The sequence below is a fragment of the Helianthus annuus genome, chromosome 17 (genome assembly GCF_002127325.2).
Source record: "Helianthus annuus cultivar XRQ/B chromosome 17, HanXRQr2.0-SUNRISE, whole genome shotgun sequence".
Classification (NCBI taxonomy): Eukaryota; Viridiplantae; Streptophyta; class Magnoliopsida; order Asterales; family Asteraceae; genus Helianthus; species Helianthus annuus.
Window position 1 is genome coordinate 139,694,566 of NC_035449.2, and position 11,475 is coordinate 139,706,040.

General features: G+C 36.7%; 2 protein-coding genes across 3 annotated transcripts; one reads left to right on the forward strand and one right to left on the reverse strand.

Moving 5' to 3' along the window:
• LOC110923160 (protein EMSY-LIKE 3) lies at positions 1-5,194 on the forward strand. Its single transcript, XM_022167337.2, has 10 exons — positions 1-290; positions 1,828-2,042; positions 2,128-2,237; positions 2,352-2,580; positions 2,681-2,896; positions 2,989-3,057; positions 3,900-4,145; positions 4,236-4,304; positions 4,371-4,434; positions 4,850-5,194. Exons 1-10 carry the CDS (start codon positions 263-265, stop codon positions 4,894-4,896), a joined length of 1,293 nt encoding a protein of 430 aa, XP_022023029.1. The 5' UTR covers positions 1-262; the 3' UTR covers positions 4,897-5,194.
• Positions 5,195-9,175: 3,981 nt separating this feature from the next.
• Positions 9,176-11,069, reverse strand: LOC110925950. 2 transcript variants are annotated; one of them, XM_022169740.2, is made up of 2 exons: positions 10,881-11,069; positions 9,176-10,750 (listed from the first exon to the last, which is right to left on the reverse strand). In XM_022169740.2, exon 2 carries the CDS (start codon positions 10,702-10,704, stop codon positions 9,382-9,384), a length of 1,323 nt encoding a protein of 440 aa, XP_022025432.1. In that variant the 5' UTR covers positions 10,705-10,750; positions 10,881-11,069; the 3' UTR covers positions 9,176-9,381. The 2 variants fall into 2 exon arrangements, with proteins under 2 accessions (XP_022025432.1, XP_022025431.1); XM_022169739.2 differs by having other exon boundaries at positions 9,176-10,753.
• Between the last annotated feature and the right edge of the window lie 406 nt (positions 11,070-11,475).

An 11,475-nucleotide genomic window follows, 5' to 3' on the forward strand; every position in this document is an offset into this window, starting at 1 on the left:
TTAATTAATAACAACCAGTCTCTTTCAAATCCGCGCCTCTTACCCCCTTTTCTCATCACTCTTTCTAAACTCCAATTTCAAACCCTAATTCGCCTTCAATCAATCCACCTAACAACGCCAATTTCATCCCTACACATCCAAATCACCCAAACAATTTGATCCATTCGCGTTTCTTCCAACCTTTTTGCGAAATTTAGGGTTTTTGTGCGCTTAATTCTTGTGGAAATTTGATTCAACGCTTGGTTTGCATTGCAAGCTGGCTATGGACTACGGGCCGTATGATAGCAGCGGTGAGGTCTTAACTCTCTAGCGATTGATTCTTATTATTGTGATTTTGTTTTCGATTAGTGTGTGATACGTTCTGCTTAATAGTTTTACCAGCATTGTTCTTTTTGTTAATTGTGGTTGATATATGATTTAATCTTTTCAAATTCGATGTTGAAGAAACTTGAATTTGTTGCAGTTGTGTGGAATTGACTGTAAAGATTTAAGTTTCGATTGAGTTTTATCTATGCTTTTTTAATTGAATGAATGTAGAAAGAAAGGGAAAGTAAAGCTCAGTGTTACTGGAATTAATGGAATTCTTGGGTGGTTGTTAGTGCATTGAAATAGCAGAAATAACTGAATAGAAGATTAGAGCTAGGAGTAGGACCCTTAGATCTTGAGTTAGCTTCCTTTAAAGTTTTACAGGTTGTTGCTTGTGTACCGGACGGAAACTCGTAGGTGTGTTTTGGTTTGACTTTTTATCTTTGCCCTTTTCCTTCTTCTAAGATGTTAGATTTCTTTTGGTTGCTTTCTCTTTGTTCTACTGTGAGCTCATGTCTTTTAGATTGTTTTGACATATGATCGTTTAGGTATGATCAGGTGAACGCATATTTATGAAGTCTTTAGAATGATGTCACCGGTCAAAGGTCTATCAATGCATAAGACCTTTAGCCTCTTGTCCTCTTTATATGTCACCACCCTTAACACTCCAGCACGTAGAACCTAAACCCTGATTGAATCCCACTTAGATGCGCCAATGCTTTTATGCAATGTGATCAGCAACTCGGTATTTGTTGTGGCTGGAACATAAGCGGTGTTTGGAAAAGTTTGCATCTTGGTATCTAAAAAGATGAACACCATGGTATTCAGATTGGTGGCTTGTAGTAGACAATTACTGGTGGATTAGAAGTCTGTTCAAGAAGCTTACCAATTAGGAACCAGAAAAGAGTATAAGTACATTTCTCTGTCTGATATATGGATGTGAGTACCGATTAGGTGACTATTGATTAGGTTGTGGTGCTTGTCTTTGCAACAGTTAGCTTCACAGTAAACACATATAAAAGCCTTGACCAATATTAACTCTCACCCAATAGCATTGCAACTACACACATGTTACTTGAACTTAGACAGTATTTATGTGTTTGTATGCTTATTATGAGAGAGGGGTCCTTGTTGAGCAGGGTTACTTCTTGAAAAAATGTGCTACCGTGTTGGATTTAGGTTCATGTCTCATTAAGCTGAAAGGGTATATAGTGCTGTATATTATTAGAATCTGTGCTTTCTGTTTATCACGTTTTCACATGCATGAATCCTGCTTCCCAACATAAAGAGGATTCTCACTCTTGTTTGTGGAGATTTATTAGGTACTTTAAAACCTAGGTAGCCATGTATACAATCTAAGAGTAACACGTATCATATATTTTACATATAATTATCATGATAGTCTAGATGTTGAAGAATAGCAAACCCGTATAGATACGGGATGACTCATGAAATGATCACAGACACACACATAAATTGGCTAGATGATGAGTTTATGCTAATAGTATGAATTAATCACAGGAACCGATGATGATCTTCCTCCATCCCATCAAAACCGAATTCCAAGAGGTGGGCATGTGGCAGGTAATGGAAGACCTGCAGTTATGGGTGCTGTACAATATCCTCTTCGGATGTACGGGGAGACTGATATGGAAGCACAAATTCACCTCCTTGAGCAAGAAGCATACAGTTCGGTTTTACGAGCCTTCAAAGCCCAAGCGGATGCAATTACTTGGGTATGTCTTGTCATCATATATGCATGGATCTTATATTTTTTAATCAGATTTTTTTGTTAAATGTTTATCAAATGAATTTGTTCAGGAAAAGGAAGGCTTGATAACCGAGCTCCGTAAAGAATTGAGATTGTCAAATGAAGAACACAGGGAGCTTTTGCTCAAAGTAAATTCAGACGATGTTATCCAAAGAATAAGGTCCAATAGTCTTAATAAACAGTTAAACACACGTTGTCGTATTATGCCAAGGAATTGTCAACTTTTTTTTTCCTGATTTGTGGCGATGTTGGGTGATAATAATAATAATAATAGGGAGTGGAGACGGTCGAGTGGGCTTCAACCTGGGATGGTCAACACGAGTCAAGCGGTTCATGATCCATTACCGAGTCCATCAGTGTCGGGAACCCGTAAGAAGCAGAAGATGAACTCATCAGGTCCTTCTCAATCCTTTGGTGTGCCACCTCAGCATGTACCTCTACCCACTTCTTCATCTGCTAGAAGAGGACCCGTGACAACGACTAAGGGGAAAAACAAGAAATCCGTAAGCCGGTTTCCCCTTTTATATTTTAACTATCATTTCTATATTATGTTCTTTCCAAGGTCATTGTCTTTTTTTTTATATATATATTTGGCATGGTCAGATGATGGGTGGTGCGTCTTCTATAAAACCTCAGCACCCTCCATCAGGCTCAACTGGGCGGGCCCAGCTCGGTAACCGTGTCATTTCCGGTGTACATGCAAACGGGGCTGCTGAAACATCGTCATTCTCCACATTGATCGGGCGAAAAGTGAGAACCAGGTGGCCCGATGACAACAACTTCTATGAAGCTACAATAACAGATTACAATCCTAACGAGGTATTTTGGTTTCTTAGTATGCATGCTTTTTGATGACTTTCTACGGGTCAACCCTGAATGCTGCGCTGATAATCTTTCTATACAATTTTCAGGGCCGGCATGCTCTAGTATATGATATGTATACAACAAATGAGACATGGGAGTGGGTCAATCTTGCGGAGGTGAAAAATAGTTATTCTGTTATTACTAATTATTAATTATTAATTAATTATTAATTAATATAATAAAAGAGGGTATCTCAGGAATAGTACCTAAGACACAACCTCTATTTTTTATTGTTTTTTTGCCACATTTACAACAGTGCTATCCAACCCATTCTCTTCTTTTGTATTCAACCCTTCAACTTTTAGCATTGTCACTTACACCCCCTCAGCTTTCTAAAAACTTTGTAAAATGTCATTTTGACCTCCTCGAGATTTACGTGCTTATTTTTATTTATGTGGGTCAAATATAATACGTTTTCGTGCTTATTTTTATGTACGTTTTTGGTTGGTCGATGTTTTGTTCGGGAACGAGTCAGGTCAAATATAATACGTGTTCACTAGGCGGTATAAAAATGAGTTATTTTACGTTTCAACTCCGCCGCAACGCATGGTACCATTCTTTAACATAAAAAACACTATTTTCTTGCATGCTTATTTTTAAGTATGTTTTGTTATAAATCCAAGTTGGTTTACATTTCGAACATAAATTTTCTCGGTAATGAGTCATGTCAAATATAATACGTTTTCGTGCTTATTTTCATGTGTTTTTTCAGTTGATCTACGTTTTTGACGTAAATTTTGTTCGAAAATGAGCCGGGTCAAATATTTGACGGTATAAGTTCGAGTTACTTTAAGTTTCGACGCTGCCGCAACTCGCGGCGGGTCAAAATGCTAGTTTCACATAATTTTCGTGGGTCTGTATTCACATTCTTGTTTTTCCCATTTTTGAAATATTCGTTTTCTTTAATGGTTCTTCGACTCGGGAAGTTCCCGTCACAGCTATTTTGTTGTTAATGCAGATATCTCCAGAGGATATACAATGGGTGGAAGTGGAGGCTCCTGGGATTCCTCATAAAGGGGGCTATGGTGGATCGGGTCATGGAATGGGCCGGCCCGTTGGACGTGATAGTGGCCCAGGTGGAGGAAGAGGTAGAGGGATGAATAAGGGGCAAACGAGAAAGGATTTTCCACCGTCACAGAATGGCGTAGGAAAGAAGGCTTTAGATGATATTCAGTTACTTAACACCGACACATTAATAAAGGAGGTAAAATATTCAACAGTCGGGATCAATTCCAGATGCTGTTAAATTTTCATCGTCTAGTGAAAGGGTTTATTTATTGATGGACGTGTGCAGGTGGAGAGGGTGTTTGGATCTAGTCATCCGGATCTTCTTGAGATAGAGAAAGCTAGGAAAGTCTTGAAGGTTAGAAAAACAGGTTGGTGCTATCTTTTCGAAAAAGTATCGTTATTGATTTTTGATATAATGCAGGAACATGAACAAGCGCTTGCTGATGCCATTGCAAGACTAGCAGATATTTCGGATGGTGAAAGTGGTACAAATTTCTCAACTTTAATATGGTTTTATTTGTACATTAGTCATAATGCTCATTTTTCAATTTTTTTTTTTTTTTTTTTTTTTTGCATATTATTAGGTGAAAGTTTTACGATAAAAATTACAAATTTATATACAACAATTACAGTTTTATTGTAGCATCTTATACCAGTTTCCTTCACTATTAAATTCTGGCCTAAAATAAGCACTAAGTTTAATTTATTGACAAAATGTACAATTTTTTTATTTTTTAAAAATCTACGGATCAATCTGTGAACCCCACATGTTGATCCAAACATGATCCATTTACCTAAACGTATCTTTGGGTTCGACCTGAAACAAACCCTAACCCGTTTGTGCTTTTAGCCCAAACCCATGAATCCTCTGTGCTTAAGATTGACAATTTGATTTTACAGATGAAGGTGGGCGATCTATGCGTGGAAAGCCAATGGATCGAGAATAACCCGATGATGAAAAGAATACAGGCGGGGAGAGGTCAATAGGGATGTTTATTTTAGGGATAGAGATTATGTTACAAAGCAAGCGTTGTAAAATATAATATGATGGTTGTTGATGGTTACCCCCTAGTTATAATGTGTAGAAGTAATTCTAGTATTTGGGGTAAATTATCATCATCGTGTTCATCCTTTATATATATTTATTTGCATTTTTTTTATTTTGATCTCCTGTCAACCCTAAATCGCGTTCAGGCCGTTGGCAATCAATGCTGTACAATAGAGAGTAACTAAACACTTGAGCAAGCTCCATTTTGATATGTTCATTATTATTTACTTCCAATTTTGGTAAATCAAGTTAATGAAGTGTGTGAACATTGTCTATATGATTATGATAACTTGCACCAACTTTACACGAGTGCAAAAAGATAAAAGATTTCATAACTTGGTGGTATTATGGATCATTGTCTATATGGTATTATGGTGGTATTTATGAACCTTGTGAGGTCAAAAGTTACGCAATCAAATTAGTGATGATTTTTCTGAATGTTTTGTACCTATACAAAGATGCACCCGCGAGTGTTATTAATAAAGCTATTAGGCTATAGGGTGTGAGGGGCATGGTTGGGTTATTAATCGTCACGTAGGACCATTAATGGATTGCTACACCACCCCCTTGTCTCATCCACCATGATTCCCATGGATTAAACCATGGCAACCATGAGTCTACTTTCCATATTTAATATTTTCTTTCTTTTTCACAAAAATAAATTAAAGTAAAATAATAGTGGTTTGAGTCATGACCACACCCTTAGGGTAGTGGATTTGGATGATGAATTAGAAGTAGGTGACATGACGCTGATATGGAGGCTCATGGTGATCATGAGGGTCATGACCACACTCTATAACCTTACTGACCATTTTTAAAAGACAGTAAACATACAGAGGACCAAGTGTAGAATGCACTTTGTTTTGTGATATTTATTGGAGTTTATGTTCCTTTTTTTCTTGTTTTATGATATTTATTGGATTTGTTACTATTAATAGTAATTAATTTTAGCATTTTTTTAATGTAAAAGTGTTGGCTTAGATTAAGCGTTTTGCTTTTAAAAAAACTATCAGCCCGCATGATGCAATGGGGTGACACTTTGCATTGCAGTACGCGTTTCTGGTAGTTTTTTTTATTTGTATCATATATATTGTAGCATAATTGTGGTGGATATATGTCATAAAGAAGTCATCGGTTAGTCCATTTCATTGTGGTGTGCATGGTTGCCGGTTCGGTTATCATCCTCAACCGAAGTCGAAACTGAAGTCATTGGTTAGTTTATTTTGTTCGGTTTATTTGATTAGATTGACGGTTTTGGTTCGATTCTTTTAATTTCGGTTAATAACCAAAACCAAAGTTGGGTTAATACTTTTGCTAAAAAAACATGAAATTGAGGTATTGGAGGTATAAAAGCAAAAAATATATGAAAATACGAATTGTTTAGTTAATTTTGGTTAAACGAGGATACAACAAAAAACAAATAAAACAATGATAACCAGTTCTTGGTTCATTTGGTTTTCGGTTAATCAATATTCTGTTAATTCAGCTTTTGATTTATTTCCGTTTGGTTTTGTTTATTTTCGGTTTGATTTCAGTTAACAGTTTAATTATTGCCTACCAAAAGACACTGTTAATCATGGAACATGTCAATTTTTTAACTAAAAAAAGTTATAGCTATACTATACTCAAATTAAAGAGAATAAAATGTTTATTTTTGGAGTACTTTTTTCAAAAATAATAAAAATAAAAATAAAAATTAACATATGAAAAAGTTATGACCTAAAAGTCGTGAGATAGTTCGTTTTTTTTTATAAGGAGGATAAAATGTTACTACTGACTAACTATCCATAATTTTGTTAAAGATTAGGGAATTAAAGTGTAATTAAGATAAGATGATTATAGTATAAGTAGTGTTTGAAATACAATTTACCCTTATTTTATATTATATCTTATGCATTAAAGCAAAATAACAAAGTTCTTATTTTTAAGTATCTTAAAAATAGATACAAGAAAACTGAGGATATTGGATCATTAAAAAGATTATCAACCAAGTTATAAATAAAATATTTAATATATCTTTTAGGTGATTTTGTTTGATTACGATGGTTGATAAATACCAATTATTAGTACCATTAGTAGAGATCTTAGATTCAAACCTGACGTAAAGAAGTAACATTTATCCGTTAAAAAACAAAAAGATTAAGTTTCTTTTTCATTATATTATCATTTATCGTGTTTGAATGTGAGATATTTTACATGTTAAGAACATATATTCTAAAAGAAAAATTAATTCATATGTTTAAAGTTTGGTAAAATGGAGTTCCTAAGCTTAAACAACTTGACATTTTGATAACATGTTTAGAAATCTCAGATGTACAAATTTGGAAGTTCAGCTAATGAGCTCGTGGTGAACTGGTAAGGGAGAGACCTAGTGTTCCAAGTGACCCAGGTTTGATTCCTACCCCCACCATTTAGTTTCGGCGACACCTGGTGATGATGAGAGACTGCCGTGCCTTCGGGCGAGTGTTCACGGGCTTAAGCTCTAGGTGAGGGTTTTTCCCGGTTCGGAGGCGAGTATATCCCGATCTGGTTTTGAAGGATTCGTTGGCCGTTAAAAAAACGCAAATTTGGAAGTTTGGTAAAATATCAAATAAAAAGCTCAACGTGCACAATCGGAAATTTAGTAGAATTGAGAGTTTTAAAAGAGAAATGATGTAAATGACAATTGATTAAACCATATTAATAAAGGATATTGATGTTTATTTAACAAATATACGAAATTTAGTAAAATAACAAATTATAAGAGAGCTTGAAATCTACATTTACCGGTAAAATATATTTTTTACTCTTAAAATAAATTTAGTAAAGACAAACCCAATGCACGAGGCTCCTGCATGTGCGGGGTCCAAGAGGTGTCAGGCTAAACTTTTGCTTGTTGTAACTTGTAAGCATTCTTGCCTGGTATTTCTGCAAGAGCTCATGACCTCTAAGTCACATGACAACAACTTTATCGTTGCTCCAAGGCTCGCCCCTAATGAATAAAACTACTACAAACTCTAAACGACGAACTTTAAATCCATGTTAATTACATGCCAAAGACTTCTGTTGATAAAACATGACTATACCAAATACATAAATACCTTCTAGACAATTTAAGTCTATGATATCAATTTTATAATACTTGGTCATCCTTGTAAGTTAATGTGTCAAAGTCAACCAAGCAGCTACATTGTCTAGGGAGGTATATCAATCACTGAGTTATATCATTCGTAGATCATATAAGAATTTTGGGTCGAACTCCAATTTTTTTAAATTGGGTGACTTTAAACTTTACGTAGTAAATTGCGAGAGCCTTTACGTATATGAAATTACTAAACATATGAATTTACATAACGAATCCGAGCACAACATGAGTTTTTGCGCCCTATTTGACCCGAAAAAGATTAGTTTATTTTAGATTGTTACATATCAATACTCTAATATTTAGAGAAAAACAAGTGTGTGTAGTAGAACCTTGAAGCTTGATGCTCATTTCTTTTTATCTTTAAAACTTGATTGAAATAAATTACCCAATTAGTTTTAAGTGACTAAATGATTTTTTTTTTTTTTTTTTTTAGTTAGAGGTAAATTTCTGTTTTCGTCCCTGAGGTTTGTCAATTTTAACTAGTTTAATCCAAAAATCTAATTTATAACAAATCCAGCCCTGAACTTTGCATTTCTTAACGCTTTTCATCCCTAAGGGTTGCTTTTCAATTAATTCTTAGGGATGAAAAGCGTTAAGAAATGCAAACCTTAGGGATTGTTTTGTTATAAATTAGATTTTTGGACTAAAGTAGTTAAAATGGACAAACCTTAGGGACAAAAACAGAAATTTTCTCTTTAACATGGGTCAACAACTTGAACACAATCCGTTAAGCTAACGTGTTCAATCCGAAACCCACCTGGACCCATTTAGAGTTTAGACCACACTCAAGACGAAAATTTCGTGTCAAGTCAAACACACAGGACGGTTAAACCATCCCACCTGCTGCAGCCAGCTTTGGTCAGTATGGCACAAGCCAAGATCAGCATAGATACATCTCTCGCTGTAATAGGCAAATATGCTGGCTCACCAGGGTCAAGCGGGCTATAACATGAGACCCATGAGTCAGATGAGAATCAAACGAATATCGAGCTTGAAGGAAGTTTTGATCAGATTATACAGATAAGTACACTAAGCAAATGTAAAACAACAGCAGTTATGACAGTTGACACAGGCACTTTGTATAAGCAACAAATGTTAAACATGTTACAACATATGATGTGTTCAATGACAGACTATGAAAGAAGAAATATAACACCCAACATCTAAAACATGCTTGCTATGAAAAATCAATGTGACGACGAAAACATGACTAAATTTAAATATCAGGTAACAGGTCATACGCACTAAAGAACATAAACATCACCTCACACGTCTCCTCCTGAGTTCGCGAGATGTTCCACCTTCTAATAAACTCAAAGCGCGTGAAACGTTAGCTCTTCTAGTATTAGGAGACGGGTGTGATTGTGATATAGTAAGATCAATCTCTACAGCACTATCGGTTGATAAGTTATCCACTTGTACAACGGTAGTCGCAACAGATCTTTGCGAAGAAGTAGAAAGCGGTAAAGATGGACTCATCTCCGCGTGCTGAGGTTCCGGTTGAATTTCAACCGTTTCACCGTATAAAGTATCCATTTCTTGATTACTTGGTAGAATCTGTGCATCCGTCCTCCTCAGAAGGCTGTCACTGATGTAAGTTTCAAGATCCTCAACCAACCGTTCTGCATTGTTCAATGCAGACGAAATGGAAGAAAGCGAAGCAGCACTTTCGGATATCACCCTAGAGAACTGGCGGGAGCGGTGGCGGCGACTGCCACCAGCTTCTGAACCATGTAACAATGATGGATTGGTTTCCGAACTGGGAAGCACACTGTTAACTCCTTGAAGATTGTTTTCCCCAATCGACCCGATTCCAATTCTAATCCTTCTAAGCGCTTCTGCTACCGGAATATGCGAAATCCCTCTAACAACCCTTTGCTGCCTAACACTTTCCACTCGTCGGGCTTGCGGTCTTGGAGGTATCTTAACACCGTTCTCCAACTTCAAAACAGGCTGATTCCTACCATTCCCATAAATCGGTGTGATACTCGAATCTGTCACTTCCCCCTTACAAACAGGACATTCTTTCGCACTCGAATCCACATACGACAACTGATAAAAACAACACCAACAAAACAAGTGACCGCAGCATGTCAAAACCGGATCCCTAGCCATCTCCAAACAAATATTACAATCGAAGAAACCACCACTACCGTCATCATCCTCATCACCACCACCTTGTTCATTATCACTCTTCTTCGAATCCAAATCCATCTCCAACGCTTTCGCCAGCTGGCTAACATCTCTCTTACTGTTCCTCCCTCTCTCATCGCCACCGTCAGCATCACCATCTCCGACACGAATTCTATCATTATTAATGTTTCCTGCACCAACACCTGGTCCAATGACAGTCATGTAACTCAACTCCGGATTATTCCTTGCCTGTCGCCAGCGCTGGCGTTGTCGAGCCCTAGCGCTAACCGCTTCAAGCTGCCGAATCCGGTCTTCGATTCGACCGTGTGTGGTCTCTAGATTGGTTAACAAAGGTCCATAACCAAAAGGTGGAGGTGGTGGTATGTCTACTACAGGCTCTTGGTTCAAATCTAGATCCATAATCATATCCTCGTTCATGTTATCAGCCATCTAGGGTTTACAGATCCCTAATTGTCAATTTCTCATAATTACTCACCTACTACACAAATTAGAGCAAAAAAACATGCAATTAAACATCAGATTAACATGATATAGATTAAATTTCAACAATTGAAAGGTTATTGAAATGAATTAAACGATGTATTGATTGGATTTAAGAATCTGACCTGATCAAGAGGGTTTCATGTTGAATTTTTTAAATGAATTATACGAATTGGATAGATCTGTGAGGAAACAGTGTTAAGCACGGCTGGGGACGGCGGAGGACGGCGGAGCAACGGTGGCGATGGGAGAGGAGAGGATAAAGGTAAGGCACATGCTTTGGCGCACTTTCGGAGTGGCACTCCTAATGGGAAATGATGATATATGGTTCACATGAAAATGTTCACCATACGACGTCGTGTTACTTTCTCATCTTCAAATTTCTTTTTTCAAACATAGTTTTGACTTTCAAAATTTTAAATTTTGTAACATGTAAGGAATGTACGATAGGGTTAAACCTAAATTAGATATGTGAATAGTGGTTACGGCAAGATTTGGCTTTGGCTTTGGCTTAAGACTGAAACATAGTTTACACTTAGGAATGTAGGACAGGGTTAAACTTAAATTAGAGTAGTGGTGGAGTGGTTGAAGAATGACTTTACGTTTGTTGTGACTCAGATTCGACTCCTACTCTTCCAATTATTTTCTGCGGCATCCAGGTGAAGGGTGAATACAGGTGGCGCTGGTTCGTCTTGGATGGGAGGCGAAGTTTACTGATTA